General features: G+C 40.9%; 1 protein-coding gene across 3 annotated transcripts in view; it reads left to right on the forward strand.

The window, feature by feature from the left end:
- The first annotated feature begins 10,909 nt into the window (after window positions 1-10,909).
- NPAS3 (neuronal PAS domain protein 3) overlaps window positions 10,910-22,191 on the forward strand; it is a 475,522-nt gene continuing 464,240 nt past the window's right edge. For all 3 annotated transcript variants that reach the window (XM_088456533.1, XM_088456536.1, XM_088456537.1), the window contains exon 1: window positions 10,910-11,133. In XM_088456533.1, the coding sequence (XP_088312659.1) occupies window positions 10,985-11,133 (149 nt within the window). In that variant the 5' untranslated portion in view covers window positions 10,910-10,984. The remainder of the gene's footprint in view (window positions 11,134-22,191) is intronic.

Here is a 22,191-nt window from a genome sequence, read left to right on the forward strand (position 1 = left end):
GTGCATGTTGCAGAGGTGTGTGTATACTATGTGCATAGAGTACAATATGTGCATGTTGCAGAGGTGTGTGTATACTATGTGCATAGAGTACAATATGTGCATGTTGCAGAGGTGTGTTTATACTATGTGCATAGAGTACAATATGTGCATGTTGCAGAGGTGTGTGTATACTATGTGCATAGAGTACAATATGTACATGTTGCAGAGGTGTGTGTATACTATGTGCATAGAGTACAATAAGTGCATGTTGCAGAGGTGTGTGTATACTATGTGCATAGAGTACAATATGTGCATGTTGCAGAGGTGTGTGTATACTATGTGCATAGAGTACAATATGTGCATGTTGCAGAGGTGTGTGTATACTATGTGCATAGAGTACAATATGTGCATGTTGCAGAGGTGTGTGTATATACTATGGGCCTGATTCAGACCCACTCACGAGCGGCTGTCCGCTCGCAAGTGGGTCGATGGTCTGCACTGAGCATGCGCACGACGGAGGGAGCTCTGTCGTGCGCATGCGCCAGACGCGACGAGCGAAGGAAAGTCCTTCGCTCGTTGTGTCTGATCAAAGGAGGCGTGCTGTCGATGTTGATTGACAGCACGCCCCCTTTGGTAGGCGTGCCGGGGGCGTGCCTCCCTGACGGGGGCGTTCCCAAGGGAACACCTACCGTCAGAAGCCGGCCCACTGACATCACTAGTGATGTCAGTGGGAATGATTTTGGCTCTGATAGAGCCAAAATCACTCCGGGCCTAGCGGTTGAAAACCTCAACCGCAGGCTCCAGCTCGCAGTTTCGATGATCGCGATGGTTGCAGAGGTGTGTGTATACTATGTGCATAGAGTACAATATGTGCTTGTTGCAGAGGTGTGTGTATACTATGTGCATAGAGTGCAATAAGTGCATGTTGCAGAGATGTGTGTATACTATGTGCATAGAGTACAATATGTGCATGTTGCAGAGGTGTGTGTATACTATGTGCATAGAGTACTGTGTCACAGTCAGGTTAGGGGGTCCCTCTCCTGGGTAGAGGACTCCTTCCTTACACACACAGCAGCTGGGAAACAGTACGCCAGACTGGATTCGAGTACAAGCTGGTCGGCGGCAGTCTTTATTGTGCAATGTCAGAAACAACATAAAGAAAACATAAACAAAAATCCTAGCCCTGTCGGGGCACTAACTTCACAGGTAGTTCCCTCACTACCAGAACCTGGCAGGGCCTAATGCCCTCACCAGCAACAAGGCACAGCACAGTACTCACAAATAGGTTTTCAAGTGTCTCTGAGCAAACTCCCTGTCTGCTCTCCCAGGTGAGACAATCAGCCCTAAACAAACTAGGCTTATATTGGCCACTCTCAGGTGGAAAACTAACAAGCCTGTTACCAGGCTGCGAGAACCAAAACCTGGAGTGGCCGTGGGTGGAGCCCTCCCTCTCCTCTCACCCACAACCCCCAGGTCCCAAACCGGCTTTTCAAAAAGCCGAAACTCAAGCCTGTTGCACTGCAGACTTTCTACTGGGGGTTTAAAACACATAAGACAGGAATCTGGGACAAATGTACCTGCCACAGTACAATAAGTGCATGTTGCAGAGGTGTGTGTATACTATGTGCATAGAGTACAATATGTGCATGTTGCAGAGGTGTGTGTATACTATGTGCATAGAGTACAATATGTGCATGTTGCAGAGGTGTGTGTATACTATGTGCATAGAGTGCATGTTGCAGAGGTGTGTGCATACTATGTGCATAGACTACAATATGTGCATGTTGCAGAGGTGTGTGTATACTATGTGCATAGAGTACAATATGTGCATGTTGCAGAGATGTGTGTATACTATGTGCATAGAGTACAATATGGGCATGTTACAGAGGTGTGTGTATACTATGTGCATACAGTGCATGTTGCAGAGGTGTGTGTATACTACAGTATGTGCATAGACTGCAATAAGTGCATGTTGCAGAGGTTTGTGTATACTATGTGCATAGAGTGCAATATCCGCATGTTGCAGAGGTGTGTGTATACTATGTGCATGGAGTACAATATGTGCATGTTGCAGAGGTGTGTATACTATGTGCATAGAGTACAATAAGTGCATGTATTGTATTGTATTGTATTTATTGTTGTCATCAGCAAAACAAGTTTGACAGACGAAATTACATTGCACTTTTTTAAAACAGTGAATAGCAATCCATGGTAAAGGTTATCACAAACAATTTCACAAAAATAATAAAATTAAAATTAACTAAAGAGATACAATCATAGCATTCAACATGCGCACAGCAGATGGAAGAAAACTAACCCTCAAGCGACTCGTACGTGCCCGAAGTACTCTAAACCGCTTTAAAGATGGGAGCTTATCAAAAAATTCATGAAATGGATGGCTTGGATCCGATATGATACCTTTGGTTCTCTTTAGAACCCTAAGCCCATAAACATCATGAATAGTTGGCAACTGCACGCCAATGATTTTGCTGGCGGTCCTAACAACCCATTCCAGTGCACTTCTTTCACTCGCTGTGCAGTTGCCATACCAGATAATGATACCAAACGTCAGAATGCTCTCAATTGAGCATCTGTAAAAGTTTAGCATAGTTACTTTGCTAACTCCCGAGGCCCTCAAACGTCTTAGGAAAAACAAACGCTGTTGCGCCTTTTTAATTAGGGACAGTGTATTTAAAGACCATGTCAAATCTGCCGCAACCTGGATACCCAGAAATTTAAAAGACTCAACTATATCAACATCCTGGTTGTTAATAGACACTGGCAATTTCTGCTCTAAACATCTCCTACGAAAATCAATTACCAGTTCTTTTGTCTTGTCACCATTTAGGAGCAAGTGATTATCACCACTCCAAGAAACCAAATTTTTGATCTCTTTCCTATAATGGGACTCATCATTCCTGCTAATTAACCCAACGACTGCAATATCATCAGCAAATTTGATGATTTTCACAGAATCAGAAGTCGACATGCAGTCGTGGGTAAATAGCGAGTATAATAGGGGGCTGAGAACACAACCCTGGGGAACACCAGTCTTAATCAACACTTCCCCCGACACAGCACCTCCAATTCTAACTACTTGTGGTCTATCAGTTAAAAAGTTTAAAACCCAGTTACAAATAGACCCACTTAACCCCAAGTCAAACAACTTAGATGTTAGTGAGATGGGAATAACCGTATTAAAAGCAGAACTAAAATCAACAAAGAGTATCCGAACATAAGAATCCCTCACTTCCAAATGAGCTAAAATAGAGTGAAGTGCTGTAAGTACCGCATCATCAGTGCAACGATTTTTCCTATATGCAAACTGAAAAGGATCAAAATCTACTGGGAAAAAAGATTGAATATGTCCTAATACCAGCCTTTCAAAGCATTTCATTATCAATGAAGTTAGTGCAATTGGGCGATAATCATTAAGGCATTTTACTACCCCCTTTTTTGGAACTGGAACAATATTTGCCTTCTTAAAACATCTCGGCACTACACAATTAAAAAGGGACAAATTAAATAAGACCGTTAATATCCAACTTAACTGGTCTGCACACCCCTTGAGGACTTTACCGCTAATCCCATCCGGGCCGGCTGATTTACACAAATCAACCCGACGTAGACATTTAATCACATCATACTCCTCCAACATAAGAGGAGACTCCCCCACCCGGGGAATTTGGGGCGTAACAGAAAAACTATTCTCTTGATCAAACCTAGAGTAGAACAGGTTCAAATCTTCAGCTAATAGATTATTGTCATTGCTAATCACCTCCTTTATGTTGCAGAGGTGTGTGTATACTATGTGCATAGAGTACAATATGGGCATGTTGCAGAGGTGTGTGTATACTATGTGCATAGAGTGCATGTTGCAGAGGTGTGTTTATACTATGTGCATAGAGTACAATACATGCATGTTCCAGAGGTGTGTGTATACTACGTGCATAGAGTACAATATGGGCATGTTGCAGAGGTGTGTGTATACTATGTGCATAGAGTACAATATGTGCATGTTGCAGCGGTGTGTGTATAGTATGTGCATGTTGCAGAGGTGTGTGTATACTATGTGCATAGAGTACAATATGTGCATGTTGCAGAGGTGTGTGTATACTATGTGCATAGAGTACAATATGTGCATGTTGCAGAGATGTGTGCATACTATGTGCATAGAGTGCAATAAGTGCATGTTGCAGAGGTGTGTGTAAACTATGTGCATAGAGTGCAATAAGTGCATGTTGCAGAGGTGTGTGTATACTATGTGCATAGAGTACAATATGTGCATGTTGCAGAGATGTGTGTATACTATGTGCGTAGAGTACAATATGTGCATGTTGCAGAGGTTTGTGTATACTATGTGCGTAGAGTGCAATAAGTGCATGTTGCAGAGGTGTGTGTATACTATGTGCATAGAGTACAATAAGTGCATTTTGCAGAGATGTGTGTATACTATGTGCATAGAGTTCAATATGTGCATGTTGCAGAGATGTGTGTATACTATGTGCATAGAGTTCAATATGTGCATGTTGCAGAGGTGTGTGTATACTATGTGCATAGAGTGCAATAAGTGCATATTGCAGAGATGTGTGTATACTATGTGCATAGAGTGCAATAAGTGCATGTTGCAGAGGTGTGTTTATACTGTGTGCATAGAGTGCATGTTGCAGAGGTGTGTTTATACTATGTGCATAGAGTACAATATGTGCATGTTGCAGAGGTGTGTGTATACTATGTGCATAGAGTGCATGTTGCAGAGGTGTGTGTATACTATGTGCATAGAGTACAATATGTTCATGTTGCAGAGGTGTGTGTATACTATGTGCATAGAGTACAATATGCGCATGTTGCAGAGGTGTGTGTATACTATGTGCATAGAGTAGAATATGTGCATGTTGCAGAGGTGTGTGTATACTATGTGTATAGAGTACAATGTGTGCATGTTGCAGAGGTGTGTGAATATTATGTGCATAGGGCCTGATTCAGAGCCGCTCGTAAGCGGACGCTCGTTTGCTCTGAGCGATGTTTGCCCAACTGCGCATGCGTACGGATCGTTATACGCATGCGCGAACTAGTCGGTGTGGTCGAAATTCATGTGCTCGCAAAATAGCGAATGCCTGATAAATTGAGTGACAGGAGGAGGCGTATGTGGGTGGTAACGGGGGAAGGTGCTTGAAAACGGGGAGTGGAGATCCGAACGCAGGCATGCTTAATGGTCAAAACGGTCGTTTTAAGGGTGTGCATAATTAAAACAGCAGCGTCATTGACCACGTCACTGGGTTTTTTTATAGCCAGAACTGCTCGCAAAATTGTGGTAGCAAAAACCAGCCACAAGAATAGCGAGCAGTTCATACGCTGGTCGATGTACTCGCTTAATCTAATAAATAGCGGACATGGCGTAGGATGCGAGCGGCCAGTGGGGGCAATTTTCCAAAAAAGACCGCAAGTTTTGTTCGCTCGTTCAGACCTAGAGGCGTGAACAGACCGCAAAGAGCGAACGGTTCATTTGAATAGCCACCCCTATTTTCTGGAAGAGCGAGCGCTAATTGCGTCCAGCTCTGAATCAGGCCCATAGAGGTGTGTTTATATTATGTGCATAGAGTACAATATGTGCATGTTGCAGAGGTGTGTTTATATTATGTGCATAGAGTACAATATGTGCATGTTGCAGAGGTGTGTGAATACTATGTGCATAGAGTACAATATGTGCATGTTGCAGAGGTGTGTGTATACTATGTGCATAGAGTACAATATGTGCATGTTGCAGAGGTGTGTGTATACTATGTGCATAGAGTACAATATGTGCATGTTGCAGAGGTGTGTTTATACTATGTGCATAGAGTACAATATGTGCATGTTGCAGAGATGTGTGTGTATACTATGTGCATAGAGTACAATATGTGCATGTTGCAGAGGTTTGTGTATACTATGTGCATAGAGTACAATAAGTGCATGTTGCAGAGGTGTGTGTATACTATGTGCATAGAGTACAATATGTGCATGTTGCAGAGGTGTGTGAATACTATGTGCATAGAGTACAATAAGTGCATGTTGCAGAGGTGTGTGTATACTATGTGCATAGAGTACAATATGTACATGTTGCAGAGGTTTGTGTATACTATGTACATAGAGTACAATAAGTGCATGTTGCAGAGGTGTGTGTATACTATGTGCATAGAGTACAATATGTGCATGTTGCAGAGGTGTGTGTATACTATGTGCATAGAGTACAATATGTGCATGTTGCAGAGGTGTGTGTATACTATGTGCATAGAGTACAATATGTGCATGTTGCAGAGGTGTGTGTATACTATGTGCATAGAGTACAATATGTGCATGTTGCAGAGGTGTGTGTATACTATGTGCATAGAGTACAATATGTGCATGTTGCAGAGGTGTGTGTATACTATGTGCATAGAGTACAATATGTGCATGTTGCAGAGGTGTGTGTATACTATGTGCATAGAGTGCAATAAGTGCATGTTGCAGAGGTGTGTTTATATACTATGTGCATAGAGTACAATATGTGCATGTTGCAGAGGTGTGTGTATACTATTAGCATAGAGTACAATGTGTGCATGTTGCAGAGGTGTGTGAATACTATGTGTATAGAGTGCAATAAGTGCATGTTGCAGCGGTGTGTGTATACTATGTGCATATAGTGCAATATGTGCATGTTGCAGAGGTGTGTGTATACTATGTGCGTAGAGTACAATATGTGCATGTTGCAGAGGTTTGTGTATACTATGTGCATAGAGTACAATATGTACATGTTGCAGAGGTGTGTGTATACTATGTGCATAGAGTACAATAAGTGCATGTTGCAGAGGTGTGTGTATAGTATGTGCATAGAGTACAATATATGCATGTTGCAGGGGTGTGTGTATACTATGTGCATAGAGTACAATATGTGCATGTTGCAGAGGTGTGTGTATACTATGTGCATAGAGTGCAATAAGTGCATGTTGCAGAGGTGTGTTTATACTAGGGATGTGCAGGCTCGGATAGGTTCGAGTTTGCACGTGGAGTTCAGATTTTTCCCTCCAAAAAAACGGAACTCAGAACGAGGCAAAACGTCATCTTACATGGACGAACATCATCATTCCTGGACAAAAGACCAGGAATGATGATGTTCGTCCATGTAAGATGACGTTTTGCCTCGTTCTGAGTTCCGTTTTTTTGGAGGGAAAAATCCGAACTCCACGTGCAAACTCGAACCTATCCGAGCCTGCACATCCCTAGTTTATACTATGTGCATAGAGTACAATATGTGCATGTTGCAGAGGTGTGTGTATACTATGTGCATAGAGTGCAATAAGTGCATGTTGCAGAGGTGTGTGTGTATAGTATGTGCATAGAGTACAATATATGCATGTTGCAGGGGTGTGTGTATACTATGTGCATAGAGTACAATATGTGCTTGTTGCAGAGGTTTGTGTATACTATGTGCATAGAGTACAATATGTGCATGTTGCAGAGGTGTGTGTATACTATGTGCATAGAGTACAATATGTGCATGTTGCAGAGGTGTGTGTATACTATGTGCATAGAGTACAATATGTGCATATTGCGGAGGTGTGTTTATACTATGTGCATAGAGTACAATATGTGCATGTTGCAGAGGTGTGTGTATACTATGTGCATAGAGTGCAATACGTGCATGTTGCAGAGGTGTGTTTATAATACTATGTGCATAGAGTACAATATGTGCATGTTGCAGAGGTGTGTGTATACTATGTGCATAGAGTACAATGTGTGCATGTTGCAGAGGTGTGTGAATACTATGTGCATAGAGTGCAATAAGTGCATGTTGCAGAGGTGTGTGTATACTATGTACATAGAGTACAATATGTGCATGTTGCAGAGGTGTGTGTATACTATGTGCGTAGAGTACAATATGTGCATGTTGCAGAGATGTGTGTATACTATGTGCGTAGAGTACAATATGTGCATGTTGCAGAGGTTTGTGTATACTATGTGCGTAGAGTGCAATAAGTGCATGTTGCAGAGGTGTGTGTATAGTATGTGCATAGAGTACAATATATGCATGTTGCAGGGGTGTGTGTATACTATGTGCATAGAGTACAATATGTGCTTGTTGCAGAGGTTTGTGTATACTATGTGCATAGAGTACAATATGTGCATGTTGCAGAGGTGTGTGTATACTATGTGCATAGAGTACAATGTGTGCATGTTGCAGAGGTGTGTGAATACTATGTGCATAGAGTGCAATAAGTGCATGTTGCAGAGGTGTGTGTATACTATGTGCATAGAGTACAATATGTGCATGTTGCAGAGATGTGTGTATAGTATGTGCGTAGAGTACAATATGTGCATGTTGCAGAGGTTTGTGTATACTATGTGCGTAGAGTGCAATAAGTGCATGTTGCAGAGGTGTGTGTATAGTATGTGCATAGAGTACAATATATGCATGTTGCAGGGGTGTGTGTATACTATGTGCATAGAGTACAATATGTGCATGTTGCAGAGGTGTGTGTATACTATGTGCATAGAGTGCAATACGTGCATGTTGCAGAGGTGTGTTTATATACTATGTGCATAGAGTACAATATGTGCATGTTGCAGAGGTGTGTGTATACTATGTGCATAGAGTACAATGTGTGCATGTTGCAGAGGTGTGTGAATACTATGTGCATAGAGTGCAATAAGTGCATGTTGCAGAGGTGTGTGTATACTATGTGCATAGAGTACAATATGTGCATGTTGCAGAGGTGTGTGTAAACTATGTGCGTAGAGTACAATATGCGCATGTTGCAGAGATGTGTGTATACTATGTGCGTACAGTACAATATGTGCATGTTCCAGAGATCTGTGTATACTATGTGCGTAGAGTGCAATAAGTGCATGTTGCAGAGGTGTGTGTATAGTATGTGCATAGAGTACAATATATGCATGTTGCAGGGGTGTGTGTATACTATGTGCATAGAGTACAATATGTGCTTGTTGCAGGGGTTTGTGTATACTATGTGCATAGAGTACAATATGTGCATGTTGCAGAGGTGTGTTTATACTATGTGCATAGAGTAGAATATGTGCATGTTGCAGAGGTGTGTGTATACTATGTGCATAGAGTGCAATAAGTGCATGTTGCAGAGGTGTGTGTATAGTATGTGCATAGAGTACAATATATGAATGTTGTAGGGGTGTGTGTATACTATGTGCATAGAGTACAATATGTGCTTGTTGCAGAGGTTTGTGTATACTATGTGCATAGAGTACAATGGGGTAGATGTATTATAGTGGCACGTTAAGTGCCGCTATAACGCTTCCTGCTTCGCCTCTTTACCGAGGCGAAGCAGGAAGCACTACCGGTGAGATGTGTGAACATCTCACCGGCCGGAGAGGAGGAGCGTTAACGCCCCCCTCCGGCGCTACCCGCTACAGACCACATCGCATCAGCCTAGTGCTGATGCGATGGGTGTCAGGCCCGGCCGGCTCCAATGAGCAAGCGCGGGATCTCGCAAGTATCGCGAGATCCCCGCGTTCAGCCCTGGAGCCGGTAGCCGCCACAGCAGGGACAGCGCTGTCCCTGCTGTGGGTATAGGCTAACGCCAGGCTGTAGCTATCGATAACGACAGCTACAGCCGGCCGAACGGTCAGACGATCTGACCGTTCGTACATAGCCCAGGCTGTCGGCGCTGCTATCTTGTAGATAGTAGCGCCCCTGTCATTTACCGCCCAGACCCCCGATCATACATCGGGGAGAAACGGTATCAGTGCAATTAACATGCGCTGATACCGTTTCTGGGCTTCATACATCTACCCCCATATGTGCATGTTGCAGAGGTGTGTGTATACTATGTGCATAGAGTACACTATGTGCATTTTGCAGAGGTGTGTGTATACTATGTGCATAGAGTACAATATGTGCATGTTGCAGAGGTGTGTGTATACTATGTGCATAGAGTACAATATATGAATGTTGTAGGGGTGTGTGTATACTATGTGCATAGAGTACAATATGTGCTTGTTGCAGAGGTTTGTGTATACTATGTGCATAGAGTACAATGGGGTAGATGTATTATAGTGGCACGTTAAGTGCCGCTATAACGCTTCCTGCTTCGCCTCTTTACCGAGGTGAAGCAGGAAGCACTACCGGTGAGATGTGTGAACATCTCACCGGCCGGAGAGGAGGAGCGTTAACGCCCCCCTCCGGCGCTACCCGCTACAGACCACATCGCATCAGCCTAGTGCTGATGCGATGGGTGTCAGGCCCGGCCGGCTCCAATGAGCAAGCGCGGGATCTCGCAAGTATCGCGAGATCCCCGCGTTCAGCCCTGGAGCCGGTAGCCGCCACAGCAGGGACAGCGCTGTCCCTGCTGTGGGTATAGGCTAACGCCAGGCTGTAGCTATCGATAACGACAGCTACAGCCGGCCGAACAGTCAGACGATCTGACCGTTCGTACATAGCCCAGGCTGTCGGCGCTGCTATCTTGTAGATAGTAGCGCCCCTGTCATTTACCGCCCAGACCCCCGATCATACATCGGGGAGAAACGGTATCAGTGCAATTAACATGCGCTGATACCGTTTCTGGGCTTCATACATCTACCCCCATATGTGCATGTTGCAGAGGTGTGTGTATACTATGTGCATAGAGTACACTATGTGCATTTTGCAGAGGTGTGTGTATACTATGTGCATAGAGTACAATATGTGCATGTTGCAGAGGTGTGTGTATACTATGTGCATAGAGTGCAATAAGTGCATGTTGCAGAGGTTTGTGTATACAATGTGTACAGAGTGCATTGCAGCGTGCACCCCCTGTCACTAGTTGCAGCCTCAGTCAGTCAGTAGTAGCAGCAGCTGCTCACTAGGAGGATGGTGTGAGTGCAGCAGCCCCTCTCTCCTCTCCTCCTCTCTCTGTCTGTCTCTGTCTGTCCCCCCCACCCCCTCTTTCCCCGGGTCTCTGTGCCGGATGGTGTGCGGGGCTCCCCGGGCAGGGGATGTGATCTGCCCGGGATCAGTAACTCAGCGGTCGCCGCAATGATCAGGATCTTCCCGGACTTCAGTGTGCAGGTGACGGCGGCTCCAGGGTCTGGCGGGGCTCCTCCCGAGCCCGGGGCGGCCAGGAGCGGGGGAGCCAACGGGAGCCACCCGCACAATGTGTCCGGGGTCAGCTCCTACCAGCAGCGGTGAGTCTGGGCACAGAGCTGGCACATCATATGGCAGAATCTATTCATTATTATTATTCATATTATTATTATGTAGAGGTGACTATGTGTGCATGGTGCGCTTATAGGGTATGGGTTGAGGGTCTCCCAGGTTGCAGGGTATATTATGACACTGTGCACCCCCCATGCAGGATGCCAGGCACCATCGGCTACTGGCATACAAATTGCTCAGTGCCATTTCCTAAGGCAGCCTCCTACTGACAGCTCCTGTGCAGCTTCACCAGCCTGGGCATGTCAGGCACTTGGCTATGGTGAGTTTTTTGGGGGATGCAAATGTAATAGATATGGGTAACACTGAGCCTCAAATCCATTTTTTAAATGAACAGCAAAAGATTTGCTAAGAACTAAGTAAATTGCGAGTGAAAGAGTATGATGATGGTATGACAGGACCGCGTATCCTGATGGTATGACAGGTCCGACTGTAGGGATCTACGGAATAATTGTACAATATACGATAATTGTGGCTGCAGGAGAGAACGTTTCTAAAGGATTGCAATGTCAGATCACTATGATAACAGTAATTAAAGCAATAATAATGAGTCAGATGAATATACAGGATTATAAAAGATTGAAGTTTGCATGGGATAGCAATGGATTATATGGGCACGAATTTCTATGGGGTTGGCAATTGAAAAAGGAACAGTGTAAAAGTTGATTTGTGTGCAATGGACAACGTTGTGTGACTAAATTTATGATTGCATAATAATGGCAACCCGTCATATTACGTAAAAAGTTTATGATTGGTATGTGTACATATATATATATATATATATATATATATACACACATATATATATAAATACATATATATATATATATATATATATATACTATGTAAATACCCTGTTACCCTACTTGTATGTAGTGTTATATACATATATGTATATATATATATATATATAATATGTACATCTCTCTCAATATATATATATATATATGTTTGTTAAAATAGGTATGTATACACACACACATACACAAAATAGCTATCTATCTATCTATCTATCTATCTATCTATCTATCTATCTATCTATCTATCTATCTATCCATCCATACAAATATTATGGTTGCAAATTGTTATTAGTAAAACTTGCACAGAGTGAGGTGTCATTTGATGTGTAGGGATGTTGGCATAATGAATATTTGTGATGGGGGATTTATCTGCATTACAGCCAAAGCTTTCCATTCTCTTAGAAATAAACTAGTTCCCTTGTCCTGTTTTATGCCTCCAGCCAGTGTCTGCAATGAGAGTCATTCTCTCACACAGTAAATCTTTCTTGGCTAGTGGAGTTTTAATTTTCACCTGTAATGCAAACTAGGTAACTAAATTGTGATGGATGTTAGGATATTATTCTTAAGTCCAACACCATCATGTTAAGTTAGGTACTTGCTTGTGCTGTGTGTGTAGACAAAAATAACTATAACTGTACTTTTTACTCATAAGTAGAGTCTGTATATACCCTTTACCCATCACCATATGTCTGTCACAGTCTGAGTGTATGAGTCTATTTCGTTGTGCCTGTAACATTATTATAAAGTCTGGGACAGCTATAGGTCACTTTGTAAATGTTCCTTTATAATACATGTGGCTTGTTCCATTATAACACATGTAGCTCAAAGTCTATATCACTTATGAGGAAGATTTAGGATTCTGTCCATACACAAGCTCCATGTGTCCCCATTTCCTCTTGTGAATTCAAAATATGCTGTGTGTGTACTATGGCAGATATTGTTAAGTATATATAAATGTACATAAAGTTTGTCACATGTTCATGTTAATTACCTTTGATCAACAAAGTGAGTTTTAGAGTGGATGTGTGATTGATATATATATATATATATATATATATATATACACACATATATATATATATATATATATATATATATATATATTTTTTTTTATTATTATTTTTTCTCTGCACATTTTATCGTTGAATTCGGTATTTATTTTTACAAGTTACTTACCAAGTCTAGTATGTGTTTCTTTATCTAGTGGCAGCAACAGGACCTTATTGAATTAAACACATTTTGAAAATAAAATTGTTACTATATTGCATGTAATGAAGGATAAACTCGCAAATAGGTGAGAATATATATATATATATATATATATATATATATAATATAATACATTTTGTATTATATAGGAATAATGAAGTTGGGATAAAATATAGATAACACATAGGTTTTACTATTGTCTTCCTAAATGACATGGTTATACAAATGCAGAATGCACGAAATTTATTCTGACATTCATATCTAGAATACATATATATATATATATATATATATATATATATATATATACACATATACAATAGACACACGTGTTTAAACTGTTTTTTTTTCCTGTGAGCCTTGGCTCTACATTTCTATGTGATTCCTAGTTGTTGGCCTATTATGAGCAATTTCTAAGGCATTGTGAGTATCTCTCCATCCCAATCTGTGGATGTGATTGAAGCTCTAATACTTTGCAAGCCGTGTCCTTCAGAGGTGGATGAGAATTGGAAATCAGCAGGGGTTAATCATATTCCTCTCCCTACCCGCACCTTGTTTATCAGAACATATGGAAATGGCCTGTCAGTCCCCAAAGTGCTAGGGATCAGTCACAGGATTGGGACGAGAGAAGGAGGGGGAGCAGAGGTCAGGCAGAAAAGACAATGAGACATTGATTTCAACGCAGAGCTTGCAATCGAACACAATAAACACAAAGTCACACAGGGGAAAAAATACACAACACAACACACAATGTCACAACACTAGACAACTTACACAATACAATACATCTATCCAGCACTCTTATTTTCATTTTTTTATTTTTGTCTTATGAGCGAACATAGTTTCGTGCTGTGTTTTTCACTGGGGCTCAATCAGGATCCCCTAAACCAGATTCTATACATTATTTTTAAATGTGTTCTCTATACTTTCTCAGTGTGTTTTTATTTTGTTTGCACATAAAGGTGAAACAAGGAATCTTGCTGTTATGTTATTATGAAACCTTTCATAATTAACCCTTTCACTGACAGATCATATGCAGTTCATAACAGTTTCTATCTTATACTATAGTAAAAAGCAACATACATTATTATTTTGCCCCTTTCCACTAAGTAACTTTCATTCTCTCGCTGTGATTTGGTGCATGTATTTCTTAGCATATGTTACAGGTTTAGAGGCATTTCTCTAGCTAGAGCCCATAGACTGCCATCTCCACACCATCACTGCAGCACCTTTTCAGGGGAAAATAGCAATACTCTTTTTTTTGTGCTAACGCTGATTACAGAAGCGATCATAATCCTGATTACATTAACCCTTTTATCGCCTACAGAGATAGGATCACAAAGTGAGTAAAGAGGTTGTTGAATATTGAAGAACGCCAAGTAAAGCTTGTGGATTTACAGCTGGTAAATACAGGAGATAGATTTTATATTCTTAATAAAGGCTGAGGCTCTGTGATTTTGTGTGTGGAACATAGATGAGAATCCTACATATTTTTACCTAATATATATATATATATATATATATATATGTATAAGCTTCTGGTTTTAGGGTTTGAGTATATTATAGTCTACAGTAATCGCTGATGCTCACTGTCATACCGATACATCAGCCAATCCCACCTAATATGTTTTGTGTTACACCTTGTTTTCTCAAACAAGATGTCATGCTGTGGATTTGTAAATATATAGTGAAGTACTGTAGTTGTATCAAAAATATTATTATGCTATATAACAGGGTAAACTGTACTATATTTTCTACCCGTGAATGTCAGAATAGCCATGTTTATTCAGATAAGCATTGCCTGAAAGTCTTCCTGTCACTACTCACTGATCTAGTGAGTCTGTATTAACAGAAAATCATTCAGAAGTTGTTCATTGTATGCTGCCATAATGAATAAATTAGCTGCCCTGTTAGCAGTACTATATGTTACAAAAGAGTTTTAAAAACAAATTCACATCTTCATTTTTTACTGATAAAATGAAATCACAGTTTTCCCCACTTTCAGAGGCATTCTAATGGCAGCTGTCAATGGGGAAAAGCTGAACTGGTAGAACAACCATAGATCAGTATGAAATACCTATTAACTTCTACTAGTATGAATAGATGATTCCTGCAAGAAGGTTAAAAATTGGTGTTTATATATCTTGGGTTAAATATATATTAGTAACACTTACTAGTTAATATTGAAGCTGTCATTTTTCTTCCAACATTTTTTTGTAATATATATATATATATATATATATATGCACATTTTAGTTTTTACAGTATACTTAGACTTCAAACATTATAATGACACCAAGTTATGTATAATCCTATAACAGACGTTGTCACCTGGGCAGGAAAATTCAGTGAAGCTAGTGAACCCGTTGTTGAGAGCTGGAGGGACCGGGTGATGTGCACACTGTATATTCTATTTATTATTTACTCTAAGATCAATATATGGCTCTTTTTATGAGCAGCTGGAAAGATGCACACAAATACCAACGAGTTAGGTAATTATACTTTTTACAAACCTAATATTTTTTGGCTCAGCAATTATAATATTTAAGACGTTGTGACATCTGATAGAATAGCCTTTCCTGGAAGTGAATAAATGTAGTTATTACAGCTGTGTGCTGTGCTGTAGTATTATCATCTGCTTAAGAAAGCAACATATATAGGCAATGCTTAATACATATCCTATATAATAATGCAGTGCAGAACATTATGTAAAATGTAAGAGGTATCATAATGCAACCTTTCAGGCTCCAGGTACATAAAACTACCACTTATATCATTGTCAGAATAGCATTTCTTACTAAGGTTGACAGGTGCGCTAGGTGAACTCTACCTGTTGTATCAAGGAAACATCACACAAGCAGAAGTGGTAGGCTGCATATTGCATATAATTGGAAGCAGCAAAGATAAGTAATTCTGGTCTAGTGGTGTTTGGCTTGTTATACATTAGCTAACATGGGCTACATTATCATGATAGAACACCTATTATATAGATCAGTGTTTCCTGATGGGTGATGTCAGTAAAATAATCAAACACCTGGGATCCTGTACAAGATTGCATGCTTGTATTAAATTGTGTCTAGCCCTTTAAAGCGTAGAATAGTAAAATGCTGCACACGGTATACATTGAATTACTAGCAAATAATTGAATCAGTGAGTTTGCCACCCTGTACAGCACAGAAAGGAGGCAGCGCAGCCAGTGTTTGCTTTCATGAGAGCCCCGAAATTCAATTATTCTTCAGGCAATCTACTTGTACTACCATCTACTTTAGAAGCCAGCTGTCCAACCCTTTTGCTGTCAAAGTGGCCTCCAGCTCATTGCAGAACAATGTGCTGCAGTTTTAAACTAGTACTTTAAGAGTTAACCCATCAATGGCATAGCCTTGTATCCTGGCAGACATAGCTTCCAACATCACCCATCAACTCTGCCTGACAGGCTAGAGAGAGGAGGGGTGCTATAGGTCTGATTGAGAGGACCGTCAGACCCTGTAATTGGAAGATGTAAAACACTGTGTGATCAGTATCGGTTTATTGATATGTCCAAGAATTTCAGCTTCTATTGTGAGCTCCTATTTATTTATATTTCTGCCAGACATATGCACACACATTTATAGTATTATTGGTATTTCATACACATTACATATTGCACACATTGCGTGTCCTTGAATTCATCGCCATATGTACACATGTAAATATATGAGCCTATATGTATGTGTGTGTCTACATTTGTGTATAAGCAACATGTGCATACACCTTGACATATCCTGCATTGTATGCTAGATTACACATATCCCATGCATGAAGGATCCTCATTGCAAGCCTGACGTAGAGGTGGATTCCAAAATCAGCAAATCATCTGACAAAAGGAATGGAAGCTTAAGAGTGCTAGCTCTCCGATCCATTTGTGCTGTCATTTACCTAACACTCATCTTATTCATAAGGTCAGTGTTCTGTGCATTATTGTGTGTGTGACAATGAAGACTGGGTATAGCACTAAAATGACTCACTGATTTACAACACTAATGCAGTTCACAAATGGAACACTGCAATGTATGGAATTAAGGGGTGGTGGTGGGAGGATTATGATATAAACTTAGGGTTCATATCAATTCAGAATGAAAAACTGAGACATGACGTTAGCTTGGGCCATAAAGTCATAAAGTCAACACTATATTTCCTTTTATGTTTCAAACAACGTAATACATTGATCCTACTCCCATGTATCTTGTTAATTAGTTTCCATTGAAAATGCATGTAGATAAATCACCCTTGTGAGCTACAGATTTCAGCTGAAAAAAAGGGGACTGTCCTGGGGATAATATGGGGGCTATATACAGTAGACAGCTGATAGTGCTACAGTATCCGCCACCTACTATAGGCTGTATTATAGCATGTGTACATAACAGAGGACATGTACTGTATGCTCATGTCAGTCTCACCACTTAGGACACTCTTTTATAACACTGACAAATTTGAAAAGAGAAAAGGAAGAGTCTGCATGTGTTTTTCATTTAGAATGCAGCAAGACACATCACAACAGCTTCTGGATGGATAGAACCAATGGAAGCAGACAGGGGTGATAATAATATTGATATTTAGTTTTTAGACCCAGTCTGTCAGTTATTGCTGGCATCTATTCTCTGATACATGTATTATTAGGGTATTGCTATCATGTACTGTGTTCCTTTGGTACTAAAAGCAAGGTATCATTATAGGTACTATATGATACCAGGACTTACCAATCAGCACTGACAAGAGTAAGGTGACTACACAGCCGACTCTCACAGAAAGTATACTATAGTCATTCTCATCAGACGTTTAGATTAGTGATGGATTGCATTGTGCATTGTAAGATTTAAGAAGTATACGGACCCACCAAGATCTCCTATGCAAGTTATGATGCTATTGGACAACACCTTCAAAATATCATAATTGTTACTACTTATGTCGTACTCCAGCTATAGTGAAATTCTACGTCTGTATATATAGACAAATATGCCCTGCAAAATATTTTCTACAGGGGTTCACTGTACAATCTCAATGCAGCAATGGCTTGTGGGATTTACTTATAACCTCCTACTCTTTCATATCCACAGTGAACAACTTGACCACAGCTCTCACGTTCCACCTTTCCTTCCACATCCCGAGGGAGGGAAAATTGCATGCCACTAGGGCTCATATTGGACATACTTTCATTGACTGGGATGTATATTTAAAAAAAAAAATCACAGGAGAATCGTTCTATAGTTTCCAGCCATATTGCAAAGTTGTCATAATGATCAGTTATAGAAATATAGATAGTATCATACACATGTAGTTATCTAAAAATAACATTATATACAATGTTCTATAAGTAGTTGCACACTGCTACATAGAACAGGACTATATGAATATATACATTTAATTTTGCATGTCATAATGAAATTATAAAAGTCCTATTGCAGAGGCGTAATTACGGTTGATGGCTCCAAATAAAAAAAGATATCCCCCCTGAAAACTATTAAAGTGCTGGCTAAATTCTTATATTGGTACTGAAACAGTATGTGTACATACTCTAAAGCTCTGCAGTAAAATTGTGCCAGCCTTGTGGCATTATGAAGTAGCCGTGTGGGGGAGGTATAATCTGGCTGGACACAGATATAACTTTTTATAGCTTGCCAGATAATGCCCACTTGCTGTCTGGACAGAGGTTTTTTTTTTAATAGACCAGATAATGCATTTGCTGGCTGGACAGAGATTATTTGTAACAGCCCAGATACTGGCCATTACCTCTTGCTGGCTGGACAGGAGTGTGCCTGAGATACGCTGTATTTTTTATTTTGCCCCTCAGTCTGTATTTACTGTACTAAGCTTCTCACCAGATCCCCCCTTTTTTTTTCTTAGTGTGCCGTGTCTGCCCCTATTCTGTAGGTAGTATAATGTGCCCCTCTCTCCCCCCCATGGATGTTCTTTATTGTGGTCCTTCTTACTTCTGTCTCCTCTTGGCTCCTCTCAGTCCTCTTGATAAGCAACGTTGCGTCATCATTGCATCATGTGCGCGACGCTGCCGGGAACCGCTGCTGCCTGCTGCTGATGACAGGTCTGAAAAGAATAGAAGAGAGGTCATCGCGCAGCGGAGCTTTTTCCAGGACGAAGTTCTGCTGGGAGAATGGCAGGTGGCGATCCGCCCCTGTGCAGCAGTACATGGGACTCTCACACAGTGAGACTCAACGGGATTATGTGGGCCAGGTCCGACCCTGAGCGCAAGCCTCTGAATAGTGCCCCCACCGCTCTGGCACCCAGGGCACATGACCCACTTGCCCCACCCTAGTTACGCCACTATTGTGTATACATGCTACAATGCTGTTCATTGTCATGACCTGTATACCATGCTGAGTACAATATGGCAACCCGTATACCATGCTGAGCTCATTTCATTGACCAGTATACCATGCCGAGCTCATTCTGGTAACCAATATACCAAGCTGATCTCATTCTAGTGACCAGTATACCATGCTGAAGTCATTACGGTGACCAGTATACCATGCTCAGGTTATTCGGATGACCAGTACACCATACAGATCTCATTCCGGTGACCAGTATACCATTTTGTGGTCATTCTTTTGACCGGTATGCAAAACCAAGCACATTCAGGTGTACACAAAAATCCAAACTCCATGCTGCAACTATACATTGAAGACCAGATATCTGATATGACGTAAGAATGACCAACGTGTTTTGTTAGCACCCCCGGTATGCATCCGGAGAGCATGGTTCTTTATGCAAGTTACAGAGTACCCCAGTCCCAAAGAAAGTTGAAGTTGTATTCATAGCCTAAAACAATACACATAATCACAGGGGCGTAAGTTCATCCCAGTCGCCTGAAGCCAAGCTTGAGTTGCCCCCCCACCCCAAAGAAGGAAAACATATATGGTGTGTGTGTGTGTGTGTATATATATATATATATATATATATATATAATATATATGTGTATACACGCAATCACACTTAAGTAGAATATATGAATATGATTCTATGGAGTCTATAATCTACATATCAGTTATAATTGTATATGAGCATTTGTGCTTGATTCTGAGCTGCTATGCTCTGGGGTCCTGCAGTACCCAGGGATAGTTCTCCTAAAGTTAGTCCATGGGTACAAACATTTATATGTATTATATATGTAGTATTCACAGTTTGTACAAGAGGTATCAGACACAAACAGCAGGACAACGACTTGCATTTCGCTGTGGCTTTTACAAGGTTAGCCTTGGCATTGCCGAATCAGGCACAAACGCTCATAAACAATTATGCCTGATATGTAAATTTTGTTCCAGGGCTCCAGGTACGCTGCGTGACAACGGCTGGTGGGTCAGAGTCAGACAGACTCAGCGAATTTCAGCCGACTCTGCAGCAGTATATGCTGGTCAGCCACCGTTTGTTGTGATGCAGAATCAGAGGTTAGCGGCGGGTGGCTCTCTGTACTAGTGGTCCCTGGGAGAGGAGATCAGACAGGTCTCTCGGATCCCAACTCACTCTCTGGCAGCAGTGATGAGTGCCCTGTCGCTTGCTGCAGTGCACACTGAGGGATATCAGGCGGAATCCTTCCTGTCCCCTATTGCAGGTGTCACCGGGGCTTCCGGGGCAGAGCAGATCAATGCTGTAGCAGCAGTGGAAGCACCGCTGCAGAGCTGCAGTGGAAGACCAGCGGTCACACTCGTTTTCCTCTCTGAACCACACAAGTGCTGCTGTACATGCTATAGATGGAGGAGCCCCTTCAGGCCTTGGTGCCCAAATGCATGCACCTCCATTGTCTCGGAGTTATGCCCCTGCATAATCACCAAAAAAACACTCATATAAAAACAGTAACCTTTATCAGTACAAAACACATGCCTTTCTTTCAGTAATTACATTACATACCTCATTCCCCAGAAAGGAAACATAACTTTGCCATATTGCGGCCTATTCTCACTGTTTTCCATTCAAAAGATGAAATATATAAGAACACATAAAGATGTTACTGTAGATGTTATTATTACACAAATTGATTTTCTTCTCCATTTGGTCCCTCTACATAAAATCACCTTTAATTAATGAAGGTCTAGCCACGAAGCACTTCCACATAAAGGACCATTATACCATAAACATTTTGTTCTCTGATAACGTCATCTATGTGAATCTCTTCTGCATGCCAACACTCCATAGTTTCCATGTTAATTTGTCTACCTGAGGAGAACAATGACGGTGACAGTTATTAATTTAACCTCTCTTTATTGAGGAGATCAAGTACATTCATATATTTATTTATTGTACTACCACATTTTCTTAGCTATAATCTATGCAGGATAAATTATACAAAAATTATGAGTGGTCCAAAAAGCGCAAAGTCCTTATATCCGTATATTATCCTTGATATTTTCTCTGTTTGGACTCTTCTAACGTCTCAAAAGGAAAGAAGAACAAAATAGTCCATTAAATTCATATATTGTTATTTTAATATTCTGTGTGTGGATGTTCCTATACAGACTCACCTAACAATGGTGAGATGCATACACATAAAGGTTTCTTTGTTTCCTCTCTGGTTTGGATAACCTCCACTTCTATGGGTATACACAGACCAATGTACCCCCCCTTAGTTGAATGCTTATCTGGACACAGAACGTACACCAAAAGGTTTCTTTACATCGGGTTCAGAACCATCCTCCTCAAACCTACAGAGATCGAAATAATCAGTGTTCAAAAGAGCACTTAGTCCATAAAAGGTGGATTTTTATTCCAAAAAAGTTAAAAGTCACAACGGCAATAAAATAAAACAATTTCCATGCAATAAAAATAATTCCCATAAAAAGAGGGTTATAATACCCACAATGGACCTCTGCAGACAGGAATTTTAGGCAAACATTGCCTCCGCTCACCCTGTATGAGTGGAGCACGAATGCCTTGGGTAGATAAAAAAAATACCAAATTACACGACTGTAACTGGGTCCCTTCTACACCTAATATATTAAATTATGTCCATATGCTAAACACTTATATTAGAATAAA

Source organism: Taudactylus pleione, unplaced genomic scaffold (genome assembly GCF_031769625.1).
Source record: "Taudactylus pleione unplaced genomic scaffold, aTauple2 ptg000707l, whole genome shotgun sequence".
Classification (NCBI taxonomy): domain Eukaryota; kingdom Metazoa; phylum Chordata; class Amphibia; order Anura; family Myobatrachidae; genus Taudactylus; species Taudactylus pleione.